Source organism: Astatotilapia calliptera, chromosome 6 (assembly GCF_900246225.1).
Source record: "Astatotilapia calliptera chromosome 6, fAstCal1.2, whole genome shotgun sequence".
Classification (NCBI taxonomy): Eukaryota; Metazoa; Chordata; class Actinopteri; order Cichliformes; family Cichlidae; genus Astatotilapia; species Astatotilapia calliptera.
The window spans coordinates 16,285,243-16,300,725 of NC_039307.1; the positions used below are offsets into that span (position 1 = coordinate 16,285,243).

Consider the following 15,483-nt stretch of genomic DNA (forward strand, 5'->3'; position numbering starts at 1 on the left):
ACAGTAAAAACAGTGATTATAATTGCACTTTCTCTGTCAGCAAATGTAATGACAAGACTCGCCACCTAAAATTTTGTGGGTAGACTGACCATATTAAAACGGGCCTCAGACTTTTTTAGTTGATTGCTGCTTTTTTCCCCATTTCCCTTTGTGGCTATTCTGAAGTAATGAGGTTCTGGTACTTGGATGCATGTTTTCAAAGCATGTCTGTGTTTTCTACGTGTATTAGTGTGAATAATGATACTTATAACGGTGACAATTATGTCTTTTTTTCTTTCTTTTTTTTGTAATCAAAGGCCATCTGGGATATTTTAGTGTTTGAAGAACTTGGTTAAGTGGTTTTAGCCTTGTGCACTGTTTTTAAAATCACCAGCGGTAGGCTTTTAATGAACTCTTTGTTGGCCCTGAAGTTCACTAATGTTGAACCTGCCTTGAGGGGCTCATTATACAGTGGTTTGTGTGTATTTGTAAGCAAGTCATGTGTTCTTAAATCATGGCCATTTATATCAATATTACAACTATATTTCTCTGGTTTTGGACATGAGCATTTTTCATACAGTCACTTTTTATTTTTCTTCTATTTATTAAAGGAATCTTAACCATCTGTTTAATGTACACAGATGCAAAAGTGAGGGTACTTCTCATCCTCCAACGTAACAAGCCGTAGCTTTGAAGACACAGATGTGAGGCTACCTCTGTAGAACACCACACATTGTTTGAGCAGAATCTAGCACGAGCATCTGCTTGCATCTTTGTTGAGCTTCTTCTCCTGTCTCTTTTTTTTCCACTCTAGCTTTTGATCATGCTGCTCTGTGCTGGTTTTCATTATTGTCTCTAAATTTGCTGTGCGAACACGGATTACTCAGTAAACAAATCTGCAGCTGCTGCGGTGTATGGTTAGCTAGCCAGGAGGCTACAGTCCTCAGCATTACAGTCAGCTGGTCTTTCTATGCTCTGCTGCTGCTGCTGTTGTTGTTGTAGTCAAGTCTGTGCCACCAGTCACAGCATCAAACAAAGGCTTTAAGCCTATGCAGCCACCCAGTGACACTCTCTTTGCCAGAAATTGTGCTTTTCAGTCTATTTAGTCAATTTACTATGTTTGGATGTTATTTTTCACTATGTAGCCATTTGATGTTGTTTCACAAATAGTGTTATTAGTTTTTTTAAACTTATTTTTTAATGTATTGTTTTTAAAAATATAATAATAGAGCTAATTAATTTAAAAAAAAAGAAAATAAGAAGATCAAAAAATAATTCTAATATTATGACATCATATAAAAACACAGAATCTATATAAAATGGATTCATTTTAATATTGTCTAAAGAATTTTCACAGAAAGTAAATTCAAGGCAACTGCATCACTGTATTTTTTAAACTCAGTAAATATATTAAATTGGTGGCAAAAATTCAACAGATTCAATCTGTCGGCACAAATTTCTTTTTTATTACATTGGTAATAATGTTTTTTTCTCTATGCACAGCTATTTACTGCAGTGTTTCTTTGGCTGTGGGCCAAGAAAAAATTTAGCTGCAGGCGTAACTCTCTTAAGAGAAACATTAAGTCAGAACCTTTAGATTTGAAAGCATATGTTTCTTCTTTGAGCTCTGGACACGTTAGGATGCCCTGGCTGAGTGTGTTACGTTGTAATGCTGTATTATTGTCCTAGTCCAGCACTTGTTGTCCTAATTGGCCTTTACCTACCTCTGGTTTCCCCTGGAGTCTCTCTGTACAACAGCCTGTGACAGAAGTAGCCATTGGCTGGGTTTTCACCTCCTTTTCCACTCATGTCCTTGTCCTGAGGGCATCCAGTCCACAACATGTTCTTTCCTGTCTGCACAGCCAATAGCCTGAAGCCAGTAACCAGTTGTTGCAGTGCGTCTGCGATACATAACTTAGGGATTGGACACTGAAGTTAAGTCTACAATGCAGAGCAATTATTTAAGTCTGTGGCTTCTTTCATTTCAAACATGACTTTTGCTGCAGAAAATCTGAAAAACTTCTCACCTAAAAATGTATGTTTGCTGGATTTACAAGTTAATACTGGACTGTGATAGATTTAATGAAGTTTTTCCTGATCATAAATACATCTTTTTTTTTTTTTAAAGTCAAAATGCTTATATCTCAAAGACAATGTCTGCAAATATAGAGGTAAAGTTTCATTTCATTTTGCAAGTTACAGATGAACTTTGTTCCGGGGACAGTGTTTCTATTTTGTTTTCGAGGACAGTGTTTCTGACCTCTGGTGAGGTTACTGAGGCCCTAAGGGTGGCAGTGATGTGATGGTTCACTTTTGTAGTTGCACACATGCAAACACTAACACATGTATATAGATATAATGAATGTGCAGCAGAGAGAGTACTCTAGTCTGACCTAGTTGTGTCCCCTCAGATATGCGTCTCCCTTGCGTCTGCCTCACACTTTAAAGAGGAGTGTACTCACACTGTAGTTTTAGTTAGTAGAAGTACACTGTAAAGATGTTAAATTTATTTCTTTGACACATTTTTGATCACTCCACATTTGGCTTGGAAAGTCAAATTTAATTATTGTAGAATCTATATGAATTCTGTGTAAATCTGTAACGCTTGAGATTCCAACAGGCTATCCAAGCACCCCATCCCCAGTGTCTAAAATGCAGTCTGCTCTCGACACACCACCCTCCCACACAACGTCTTTTCTCAACCCATTCAATTGTCCCACCAGACAGAGACCCCCTGTCCCATTTCCATCCCCCTGTCACACCCACCATTCCCATCTCTCCAGCTGACTGGAGACCATTTAAGTAGTCCGGAGCATCCAGCAGCCAGACAGACTCCCCAGTAGCAGGTGCTGGAATGGGGTCTCTTAAGACTGTGGGAACTGTAGCCCAACAGCTGTTTGCCGGTCACCCAGACAGCACGCGTAGCCAGAAGGCACTCTGCTGGGTGCGGTTTAAAACACTTGACCCTTTCATAATGCTTCCTTTGATTTTTAGGTAAATTAGCTTAGATTTTGAACACATCTTAAGTAAACTGTTTGGTGTTGCTTTATTTAAAAAACAAAACACGTTTAGAACACTTGCGCATTTTTACATTCTTTAGATATAATCTTATAAAAATGTTGTTTACCTCTTCTGACATCATCAAAAAAATAAATCTGTTATTTCTACGTTTTTTAAAATCAAATGAAAAGATCACTTGGCCCCAAAGAAGCCACGGAGGTATAGATTGGTCCATATGCTCAAGCTGTGACACACACATAGGCACACACAAGTGAGAGAACCCCCTAGTGGCTTCATTAATGCAGCCTCTCTCAGGGAAACCAGAGAAGTCACTATGGTCTCGCTCTTCTACTTTCTCTCTTCTCTCAGCAGAGGTAAACAGACATGAATGATGAGCTTTTTAAACCCCACGGAGACCGTCCCCTCTGTTTTTCTTTTTCTCTATGTTTCCGGAAAAACATGTGCATGCCGTCCTCTATGTGAGTGGGCGTAAAGTTCTCCTCAAAGAGAGATGGAGAGGGTCAGTATGGTGACAAAAGACTAGTAAAGGTTCCCTCCTCCTTTGATTTTGGGTTTATGTCATCCCATAATTTTAACCGAGAAGCCGAGCTGCCTCTGTTGCTCACACTCAAGCTAAAAGAATCACTTTGTCACTACAGTTATTCTCATTCTGTTCATGCTTTCTCTTTCGCTGTCTCCCTTTCTTTTACCTCACCACTGTATGTACCGACCTCTCCCCACCCCCACAGACTGTCTTCCATCTCTCTCTACCGCACTCTTCTTCTTTCTTTCTGTCACCCAGCCCTTTATTTCATTCAAATGGGGAAGAAAGGCATTTAATTCTTGGCTTATTGCCCATTTCCATGATGGCAGCTAGTGTCATTAGCAGGAATTCACCTCTTGCTTATTTGTGCTTCAACTCCGGCTGGTATCACACAGCTCCACTGCAGTGTTGATGCTGCTTGTCCGTGTTTTGTAGTAAGCACTGTCGGTGTACCTACATTAGGATGTTTTTATTATTAAACTGATGTCCACCATTTCTGTAGTTCAGTGCAGGTGAGAATAAGCTAGACTCCACATACACGCATACAAAAAGGCTGTCTTTCTGTCCGTTTGAAACGTGAAGAGCTACAGAGATGCTACTTTTTTTTCCTTTCCGTTTTTGACCCTTTTCATTCACAAGGCATAATCATAGGCTGCCCTCCTAATTGCAACCAGAATGAAAGCAACACATTACTGACATATGATTGCAAATGGTAGATGGAAATAATTCTCCCCTTGCCTTTGTTTTTCATATTCAGCTTGCTTTCATGCCCTTCCCGCAAATCAATGATTTGCCAAGAATCAGCAGTACCTTTTTCTGGAATGCCTGGAAAGGGAGTTGAAAGGGGAACAATGGAGGCACATTAAGGTGAAAAGAAAGGAACGCTGTTTTGCATTAGTCCACTCGTACATGTTGGCAAAGATGCACCAACATTAAAACCTTTGCAGTGTAATGCAACCCTGTAATCCTGTTGTAAACACTCCTTTTGTGGAGCTAATAATGGTCCGGTTTTGTTGAGGTAGATGTCCACATGTGCTGCCTCTGCAAAAGGATTTTTTTTTTTTTTGCTTCACTGACTAACCTGTTGCAGATGTACTAAGATGATGTCTGCTGTTTCTTATTCTTGCGTGGATCTGTGTAAGCACTCTTAAGACGAAGGCTGCTATACTTCTCAGGTATTTTTCCATTCTCTCGCTCTCTGACCTCCTTTCTTTTATCATGTGCATGAGAGTCACCTTTTCTTTCATATTTTTTTATGTGTGTGGTTTGGGGGGGCTTGTTCAAAATTAGCTTTGTACATTTCCTCTGTGACAAAGGTGTTGAGTGTGATAAAAGAGGACTGCTTTGCAGAGTTTACATTAGTCAAGTAATCTTTTATTTTCAAATTGTGCGAATGAAGGAGGAAGATATGCTGGGTGGTAAGGAACTGACTGAACAAAATAGTTTTACTTTGACTGCCCTCCCCTGAGCTTCTTGGATAGGGTCCACAGAGTGATAAAGTAGTGCTCCTATTTGCTTGGAAATCGACCACGTACAGTTGGACAAAGAGAAAACAGTAAATCAGTGGGCTTTGCTGATCAGGATTTGTTTTCCTACTGACTACGGTAGTAGTAAAAAGTTGTTTTGAACAATTTAATATAAGGCCAATTACTTTTGCAGTCTACATCAGTTTAAACTAGGAGTGCACAATAAACTTTCCCAAGGGGCCAGAAGAGAAACTGAGTATGTTGTGGAGGGCTGCATCAGTAAGCTAAACTCAGTTCTGCTCAGTAGCTCTGGGTTTTGAAAAGTCCTATACAAATAAAGTTATTATTATTAATGTTATGTTTTTATAAGCTGGTGTAGCTCTCACTACCAGTTTCTGAGTTTTGACCCCAAACTTTTTTCTTATATCAAGTTGGGCTGGGCGATATGGCCTAAAATCCATATCACTGTATAATTTGAAGCATGTGCGGTAATATGATATATATCGCGATATATTCTTTTCTTCTGTATTAAGTATTTTACACACTATAGGGACATTTAAAATCCTTTAATTTTCTCAAAAATCGACAGTGTGCCTTATGTACGAATTCTGGTTGTGCTTACTGACCTCAAACTGATTTTATGTGGTTCACGCCACTCAAAAATCTGTCAAAAATGTTTTAGTACGACTTTGGTAAGCTACGAAGGCGCACAGCTTGATGGATTGTCGGAGCATTATGGCTGCCGTAGTCAGGAGCCTTGCGGAGTAATCTGGTTCCTAAACTCCGTCTGGTTCAGGTCCCAAAGTCACACGATCACTGCGGCATCACTGAGAGTTAAAACTGTCTAAATTATTTCATCTTTAATAAAATGATCAGCATTTCTGCTTTACCAAGTGTAACAATTAAGTTTAACATCTAGGCATCCATGAAAATCGAATTTATTACATTTAACGGAGTTAGAAGTTAGCAGGAAGTTAGCTCGCTAGTTTTGCTAGTTACCTAAATATGATATAGCATGTTCTGACTGAGAGATTTCTGAAAAAAATTAAAACGTACTGCTCTGCTACCAATTCCAACATTAATGAAGACAGAAAACTAAACAGCAGTGATGTTTGTAGGGTTACTGGAGTTGGGCTAGCTGGTATATAATGATGTGCTACGTGATCGCTAGCAAAACAGCTACGTTAGCATAACAGCTACATTAGCATAACATTAGCACAGTGAAGTTGAAGGATGGCCGCTAACTTTTTTTTCACTCAATAAAAGTTAACGTGAGGGTTTCTGGTGGTTAGGGACCAATGCAATTGCATGGCAGGATGCTGTAAACGGACCAAACTTCAGTCAGGAGAACAACTGAGATAATCCATCCACAATACGAGGTTAGTCATTAATATACTGCAACAACATGGGAATAGAGCAGTTGTTAGGGAATTCAGCATGAATTGATTGATAACATTGATTCATTCAGCAATGAATCAATGTTACGGAAGTGCAGTTTTTGGCTTTCCCTATATTCCAAAAGTGCTTTGTCTCTGCTATTACTGTCGCCCAGCATAATTTGCAGATGATGTTGTTTGCAGCCACTGCAATGCTGTCGACCAAAATAGGTGCAGCTTGATGACACCATCAACATGCGCTACCGTTGGCCAAATTTATATCATTTCTACCGTATACCGTTCACACCGCCCACCCCTAATACCAAGCTGTTGTCAGAAGTCAGAAAACCCATGGCAAGTGTAATTTAAAAACTTTCTGATGATAGGCACACATGGCTTTTTTTCCAGCATCTTTTAAATGAACGTAAAAAGAAAAGTACACTTACAGCAAATATGGGGATTACTTTTGTTGTGATGTTTCATTAGTTATTTCTGTTTTCAGCTGATTGCAAACTGACTGTAGATTAATGTTGGTGTGCATGTGTGTGTCATCAGTCTGATGACCCTGAACGATAAGGCTGCCTGGGAAGTGGAGATAAGTGAAAATGTAATTCACAGCCTCTGTGGCACGTTCAAAGTATCTAAAAGTCATACATCTGCCAGAATATGTGTCTTTGACTTCACACCTCAAATAAATGGACTTTTCCTTCTATATCTTGTGCTGTGTAACGTCTTGTTAGGATGGCAACAATTTGATAGGATCTTCTTTCCTGTCTTAAGGTTCTATCTTAAGCTATACAGTTTTACTTTAGAAACACATTACATTTAGTGTGGACTTTAGAAAAAACAAACTCCGATGTCTAGTTTTCATGTACAAATGTTTATTATTATCAATTATTAATAAGGTTAGTTGGTCTGCGCAATGGTGATATTCGTAGCTCCTACTTCTCATTAGCTTTTCTGTCATTTGCCTGAAGCTACCCTATTGGTTAGAGTGTTTGGATGCTGGATCAATAGCCTCTCTGCTCTCACCCACTAACATTAATAAGATTATTGATTAGCTGCCTCCCACAGATTGATTACCCCTTTGCAGCATCAACCCAGTCTATTATTAGTTCACCATTTGATGGTGGCTGCTTTTGTGCCTAACGAATCTGCTTGTGCGTGATTCCATCTTGATCAGAGTTGTAAAAAGCTGCGATTTGGTAGCTTGGTGAGGGATTTGTAGATCATAGATCATAAGTAGAAGGACAAAATCTATGGACAATCCCTCATTTTCAGTTTTGTCATACAGATAATTCCTAGATATACAGAATCGCATGTGCAGTATTATGTATATGCAGGTAGTGAGAAGCAAATAGACACACACTTATTCACACAAGCTTGGAGGAACTGTTATGTGGTTTCTTATTGCAGTGCAGTTGAAGGAGGAGTAGGCCCAGTAAAGCGTAAGGAGTGATGGATGAGACTCTGTCCTGGTTTCATTCCAATAAATGAACGACGTTCCACTTGGGCTTCCCTTCACAGTCCCAGCCAGTGAAGCCACGATGGAGACGGATGGGTCTCTCGCTGCCGGGTGTTGGAGGAGTGCAGAAGGGAGAGAGGGACAGGGTGAAGAAAGTGGTGGGGGGGAAAAATGGAGGAGGGAGACATGAGTATAATAGGACATAGGTGAGAGATGGGATAATAATAAATAAATGACTTTAGAGAGTGAAAAGGGAGTAAATCAGTAACCTCTGTTTAAGAAATGGAAGTTAAGTAAAAACTGGGGAGAAAAAGAGAAGGAAAGAACGATGTAAAAAGAAAGCAAAGGCTCCATCTCAGTGTTTCTGTTTGGCTGACTGCACCAGAGCAAGGATATATGGATATCCTGAAGCTGATATGACAAGAAGCACGCTTGGCTGTGCATTCTGATTATGTTTTAAATCCTGAAACATGCAAGCCTGACCATCTCATCCTGCCAAGTCTGATAGCTAGCGTTAACTAACCAAGAAGATAAAATTGGTTCAGGAAGCTAACTGTAGCCTGGTTGTGAACTTGCATTACATGATTCTCCTTACTCTAAACTTATGAATTTCTTTTCTTTCTCCCCTCCTCCTTGTCCTCCCTGTACTTTTACTCCTCTCTATCTGTCTCCTTTGTTTAATCTCTTCCCCCCCCCCCCTTTTTTTTTTTTCTCTTTAGACATATCCCTCCAGTGTGGCCCTGGTGCCCAGTATGAGATCTCTTATTGGGGAGCCTCTGTACCAGTTGACAGCCCATCAAGTGCCAACAGCTGGGACAAAGTGATTATTGACAAGAGTGATACAGAAGCTTGGCCCTCCATCAGCCGCAGTAGTGACCCCTGCAACCCTGTAACACCAGAATGCCCCTCGGGCTCCACCAGCTCTAACCTAGACACCAGTGCTGTCACTACTACCAGTAGGAGTAGTTTTGTGAGTATGGCCACAGGCGCAGCAGGCCAGCAGGCCCACTACCCCTCTCTCAAAGCTAACAATAACATGATGACAGGACCTGGATCAACCAACGCATTAGTAGGTAATAGAGGCTGGGTTTCAGATGGTAAACAAGATGGTATGAATAGTGGCAGAGTTGGAGCACCCAATAACTGGGGCTCTTCCAATTTTAACTTGAATCTCAACCCAAATGCCAACCCTTCAGCCTGGCCTGTTCTGGGCCATGAGAGTGTTGGAGGTGGTACCAGTGGGGTGTCCAGCTCTTCATCCCTTCCACCAGGCATAAATGGCAATGGAAATTTAGGAAATGGGAACATGGGAGGTGCTGATAACGGTGGGGGAAGTTGGGTTGGCATGATGAGTGCTACAGAAAATGAGCAACAGCACCCTTCAACCAACACAAACTTGTCCTTCAATATAGAGCCTGTTAACCTTAACACTGATGGACCAAACCACACTAAACAACAACAAGCTCAGGAGCCTATGAGCCCTATCCATGGTTTAACTGGTTGGGGAGGCCAGTCACCCACTGAGTCATCCCAGCTCAATGGGGATACAACCGGCAGCTCTGTATGGGGTAGTGGAGAAACCAAGGCAGCTGACTCCCCCAAGGACTCCAGCTGGGACTCAACAACATCTGGAGGCCTCTCTGCTTGGGGTCGCCAAGGCAGTGGTGGTGGGAGTAGTGGAAGTGGTGGCTGGGGTGATTGGGGAAAATCCTCTGGCGGTGGAGAAGCAACTAAAGGTTGGGACAACATAGATGCTGGTAGTTCTGGCTCAGGCCAAGACCAGCAACTGAGCTCTTGGGGCCAGCAGCTTGGAACAGCCCCAGCAAGTGAGGACAGCGGAGACAGCAGTGAAGGTCGATCCCAGCGTAGAGACAGATCCTCCAGCATGGAATTTGCCCCTATGCTACCACGGCAAGACCTTGACCCTAGAGTCCTGAGTAACACAGGTTGGGGACAGACCCCCGTCCGACAGAACACTGTATGGGAGATGGAAGAAGCAAACTCTGATGATGGAAAGAGCAGTAGCAGCTCAGACACCATAGGAGCCTCCAGCTCCAATGGCGGACCCTCATCTACCAATGGCACCATAACTCCTACCATTGCTCAGAGGCCTGGATCTGGAGGGAAAAGTGACAGTGAAGGATCTTCATCTTCTGGGTGGGGAGCTCCAGCATCTCAGCCAGTCCAGACAGGATCAGGATGGGGTGACCCCCCACAGTCACTCAGTAAAGCTCCGAATGGCACTACTAGTGGCTGGGGAGATCCTTTGCCTTCCAGTGGTCCCAAGAATGGGGGTACCTCATCCTGGGGATCAGAGGACAAGTCATCCAGCTGGGACAATGGCCTAGTGAAAAACCAGCCTACTAGCTGGGGAGAAGGCCCCAAAAATGCCCATAAGTGGGGCAACAATAATGGTGGTTCTAATGGCTCCACCACAGGGGAATGGGGAGAGCCAGACATCAAGAATAATGGTTCCTCTAGCAGCATGTGGGAAGGAGAAGGAAGTAACGGAGGAAATGGTGGATGGAAGGAAAGTCCTCGAGGAGCAAATGGAGGAGGCTGGGGCAAAACTCCTGCTGTGAGTAATAGCAGCTGGGGGGAGACCTCACGTGCCAATGGACCAGTGCAGGGTGGCTGGGGCTCCTCCAAGCCACAAGAAAGCAGCAGCAGCAGCACTGGTAGTGGAGGAGGTGGAAGTATTGGTTCTTGGGGAGGTCCCAGTTCTGTGAAGCAGAACAACTCTAGCTGGGGTAATGTCAGCAAACAAGACCAAGGTATGGAGCCTACTGGCTGGGAAGAGCCCTCTCCTCCCTCCATTCGTAGGAAGATGGAGATTGACGATGGAACATCTACCTGGGGGGATCCCAGTGCCTACAACAAGACAGTCAACATGTGGGATCGTAACAATCCCACTAGTAACCCAGGCAACAGCGGCCCCCCTCCAAGTAAGAATGGTGGAATGATTATTCCCAACAATAACAACAACAATCACTCCGTTGGACCTGGCAACAACAATCACCATCACTCTCACCCTCACCATATGCACCACCATACTCATCATGGCCAGCCCCCAACTCACCTGCAACACCATGGAAACAACAATGGGTCGCCCAACAATGCAGCATCACATCCAAGTGTGGGGCCCCAAGGCAGACCCACCCACTCCAACCCAGGTATTTAAAAGACTTAGACATTAATGACCTAAAATCTTATTTTGCTTAACATTCAAGTAGTATTTGAAATTCAAAAATGAATTAAAATTTGATTTCTGATCTTGTAGTCTCCCACCATACTATATTCAATGAAATGTTTAAAAATTTCAAACTGACTTTTACAAAAGTGGGTATTTCTTTCTAACAGCATATGTGTGTTTTATTCAAGGGATACTGATTTTCTTGTCTGTTAACAAGCCAGGGAGACAGACAAAGACAAAGAGATTTTGTTTTCACCTGTTCCCATAAAATGAGAAAATTATAACAAGCTTGGGAACTATGGTCCTTCCTTTCAAAAATAATTTCTTTGAAGAATTTACAAAGTGACTGTTTTTGCTCTCAGAGAAGTTAAAATCTTCACAGTTGTCATCAGCATTTAATAGTAGGTTTAAGTTTGCACTTTCACAAGATCTAGTAAGTCTTTGAAAAACAAAAGCCCTGTGAAGCATAGATATTTGCCAAAGCTTTAATGGCAAACAGTTTTAATTGTGAATGAGACCACTGCCATCTGCTGTCTGCAATTTGTGCTGCAGTGACTAAGGAGCATCATGAACACTTCCAAAACACATTTAAGCCAAATAGCTGCCCATTTCTGCTGATGTCATTAATTTAGGCTTTTCCTAATCTGCTGCTTTGCTTTGTCTTGTCTCATTCACCTACACATTCATAGACACAGCTTGGCAGGCTGGGGTGGTGAAAGGCATATAATTATAAAAAACCACAGCATACAATAGAAAAGGTTACTATCACTTATTGATATGTCACTAAAGCTTAGTCTCTTTAGACCTTCATGCTATGTTATGCTGGCCTTGATGGGAACAGTGGTATTATTCCATTTGTTTTCAGGGAAGCACATAAGAGGATTAACTAATGATGTTTTAAAATTGATGAAAATTTCTGCTGTAAAGAAGCTGATTTCATTCTTTTAACTAATTAATTGCCCTTTCTTCCAGGCTGGGGGGAGATTCCAAGTGTTCAGCCCAAGTCAGAACCTGCTTGGGGAGAGCCAGCAGCTCCAACATCAGCTGTGGACAATGGTACCTCAGCCTGGGGCAAGCCCCCAGGTGGGGTAGGAGGATGGGGAGACGGTGGCCATGAGTCCTCTGGCCCCTATGGCAGGGGAAGTGGACCCCCAGGTTCTGCACCTTGCAAGCCAGGTAACACTCAGAATTTATTGTTAATGCTAGATGTTAATAATAGGAGTTGATTAGCTGATACCACCAGTGCTATATTCAGTGCCATCAATTAGTTCAGACTTACAAAATTACTGTTTTTCTGCTTTAACCTGTGAACACAATTGTCAACTTAGGCACTGGTTTGCTTTGGGTTCACTATTTTGTTTATGGCAGTAGCTCCATAATATGTTTGCACAGCACACTTCAGTTAGGGAACACAAACGGGAAGTTTCTACAGAACTGTACCGTTTGTGCCAATTTTGAAAGTTTTTGTTAGTGCTGCTGGAGTGTTGCTTGGATTAAAGCAATTCCACGCCTCAGTGGAGCTTGGTTATTTGTGCTGTTGGTTTTAAATGTTGGAAACGATAGAGGGGAGGTGTAGGGAGAAAGTGCAGACTGGCATGTAGCAACAGTGGCACCAAGTGGCTGTGTTTAAAGTTACGTGCTGCTCAGCTTCTGAAATGGTATTGTGAATATAGAGGACACATAGTATCGAGTAATGCACTGAAGATTTTTTTTCTTTTATTCCTCACAACTTAATCCTATATTTCCCATCCCTTTCTTTCAGGCCCCAAACCTATGCAAGATGGCTGGGGAAATGGAGGGGAAGAGATGGGCATGTCTACCAGCCAATGGGACACTGAGGATGGGGATGTATGGAACAGCCCAACCCCCCAGGAGAGCAGCTCTTCTTGTAACTCCTGGAGCAATGGACCCAAGAAGTGCCCAAACAAGGTCAGTGAACTCGCCTGTCACAGTGGCATTTATGACCTTGGAAACATCATGTAATGTTGAATTCATAATATTTTTGCTCCTTTGTTTTCAGGGGAAGATGGGCAACAAGCCAGATGAGGCCTGGATTATGAACCGTCTCATCAAGCAACTCACTGACATGGGCTTTCCGGTATGAACCCTGCATATTTAGAATTAAGTGTCAATGCAGACTCAAAGCACTCGCAAGCTTTCTTCTGGAATTTTTGCTTTAATGCCTCTGTGCTGGTGGCAGATTTAGCTGCGAGGCATCATTTATTTAGGTTATCAGTTCTGAAAGTGATACTCAGAGATGAAGGTCACTATGACCTCTAACCAGGAATTTGATATTTATTCAACACAGGAAGAAATTTCTTACGATTTAGCACAAGCATGCACTAGCGCTGTGGAATGAACAAATTGGATTTCAATGGTCAAAGGTTATTGTGACCTTAAACAAAAATTTTGGGGCATTATAAATGAAACCTTTTCAGGCTGGAAAAACTATCAAGTGATGAAATATCAGCTCTTCTGGCAAATTAATCCCAGTCTGGTTATGCTAATTACAAGGTTTTTGTACTTCACAGAGAGACCCTGCTGAGGAGGCATTGAAGAGCAACAATATGAACCTTGACCAGGCTATGAGTAAGTACACCAGCATTTTCGTGTGTCAACCTTGTCTTTACGCTTGCTGTTCTGAGATGTTTGTTTTTATTTGAATAAATCAGTTCATTCTCTTCAGTTCCGCTTGGTTGAATACTGAGGGACCTTTTTCTTTAAAATATATATTTTTACCACTAATGAGATTAAATAAAACTCTCTTTTATAGTGACACAATATATTTATTTGGCTAGATTTCACAACCTCTGCAATCACCTCTTCTCCTTCTAGCTGCTCTTTTAGAGAAGAAAACAGACCTGGACAAGCGAGGCATGGGCATGTCTGATTACAGCAATGGCATGAACAAGCCTTTGGTGTGTCGGCCTTCCGCACTCTCCAAAGACCCCTCCGAACGCAACGCCTTCCTCGACAAGGTACGTCGGGTATAAATGCATGGTGGTATTCAATTCAATTTAGTTTTATTTATACGGCACCAAATCATAACAACAGTCGCCTAAAGGCGCTTTATATTGTAAGGTAGACCCTAGAATAATATGTACAGAGAAAACCATATGACTCCCTATGAGCAAGCACTTTGGTGACAGTGGGAAGGAAAGACTCCCTTTGAACAGGTAGAAACCTCCGGCACAACCAGGCTCAGGGAAGGGTGGCCATCTGCTGCGACCGATTGGGGTGAGAGAAGGAAGACAGGATAAAGACATGCTGTGGAAGAGAGCCAGAGATGAATAACAAGTATGATTCAGTGCAGAGAGGTCTATTAACACATAATGAGTGAGAAAGGTGGCTGAAGAAGAAACACTCAATGCATCATGGGACTCTCCAAGCAGCCTACACCTATTGCAGCATAACTAAGGGAGGATTCAGGGTCACGTGATCCAGCCCTAACTATATGCTTTAGCAAAAGGAAAGGTTTGAGCCCTTACTGTAACTTTAGGCTTTTCTCTAATTATATGCTTAGATTGTAGCTTTTATGATATGTTAACACATCACATTGGAAGGTTTTTAGATTGTAACGTCTTGGTTAGTACAAGAAATGTTTTTACACACATATAATTAACATTGTCAACGTGTAATGTTTGATGTTGCACTCATCTGCCTTTATTCCCCTCATTAACTGTTTATTTTCCTCTGGTCTAGGATGGCGTCCTGTCAGACGACACCCCCCCATCACCGTTTTTGCCTTCCCCCAGCCTGAAGCTCCCCCTGGCCAATAGTAGCCTTCCTGGGCAGGGTCTGGGACAGGGCAACCCGGGGCTGGCCATGCAAAACTTGAACAGACAGGTAAAGCAGGTTTTCTTTTCTTTTTCTTTTTCTTTTTTTTAAAAATATATGTAGTATAAAATACTACATATGTAGTATGGGGGGGGGGGGGGGGGGGGCTTTGCACCCTTGGACAGCTGATACAGACAGTATCACTGTGCACAACCACTAATTTGCAGTGCTCTCTGTGGGATTTCCATATACAGATTGCAGTAGCAGCAACAAAAGATGTGTTAAATTGTTTTATACACATCTCTCTATTCACATGCTTTCCCACATCTCCCTTTTTCTGTTGCTCACTTTTGTGTATAACCTTGCCTGAAGAGCCCATTGAAACCAGATAGTTATGCTCTATCAAATATCACCCCTAGAGGCAGGCATGGCCCAGAAAAACTACAGGATGTCCTTGAAGTCCAAACAAAGGCACTGCAAGCAGCCTTTTTTCAAACTGAAAGGAAAGCCCTCTTCAGCAGTATGGGGTTAGAAATTTGAACAAGTGGCTTTTACAGGCTGATTGTTTTTCGTCAATTTAAAAAATGCAATTTCTGACATTTTTATGATCAAACAAACAGTTGCTCTCACCTTTTTCCCTCAGTATATGCTCTGCTGTAAAACACGTGATCTAGACCTAATCA

General features: G+C 42.1%; 1 protein-coding gene across 4 annotated transcripts in view; it reads left to right on the plus strand.

Moving 5' to 3' along the window:
* The window catches only part of tnrc6c2 (trinucleotide repeat containing adaptor 6C2), a 54,618-nt gene that overhangs the window by 23,706 nt on the left and 15,429 nt on the right, over positions 1–15,483 (plus strand). For all 4 annotated transcript variants that reach the window (XR_003272625.1, XM_026170583.1, XM_026170582.1 and 1 more), the window contains 7 exons: positions 8,550–11,003; positions 11,996–12,199; positions 12,786–12,952; positions 13,044–13,121; positions 13,555–13,612; positions 13,859–14,001; positions 14,726–14,869. Coding sequence is in view for 3 of the 4 variants with exons in the window: in XM_026170583.1 (XP_026026368.1) it covers positions 8,550–11,003; positions 11,996–12,199; positions 12,786–12,952; positions 13,044–13,121; positions 13,555–13,612; positions 13,859–14,001; positions 14,726–14,869 (3,248 nt within the window). In the remaining variant the exon portion in view is untranslated. The remainder of the gene's footprint in view (positions 1–8,549; positions 11,004–11,995; positions 12,200–12,785; positions 12,953–13,043; positions 13,122–13,554; positions 13,613–13,858; positions 14,002–14,725; positions 14,870–15,483) is intronic.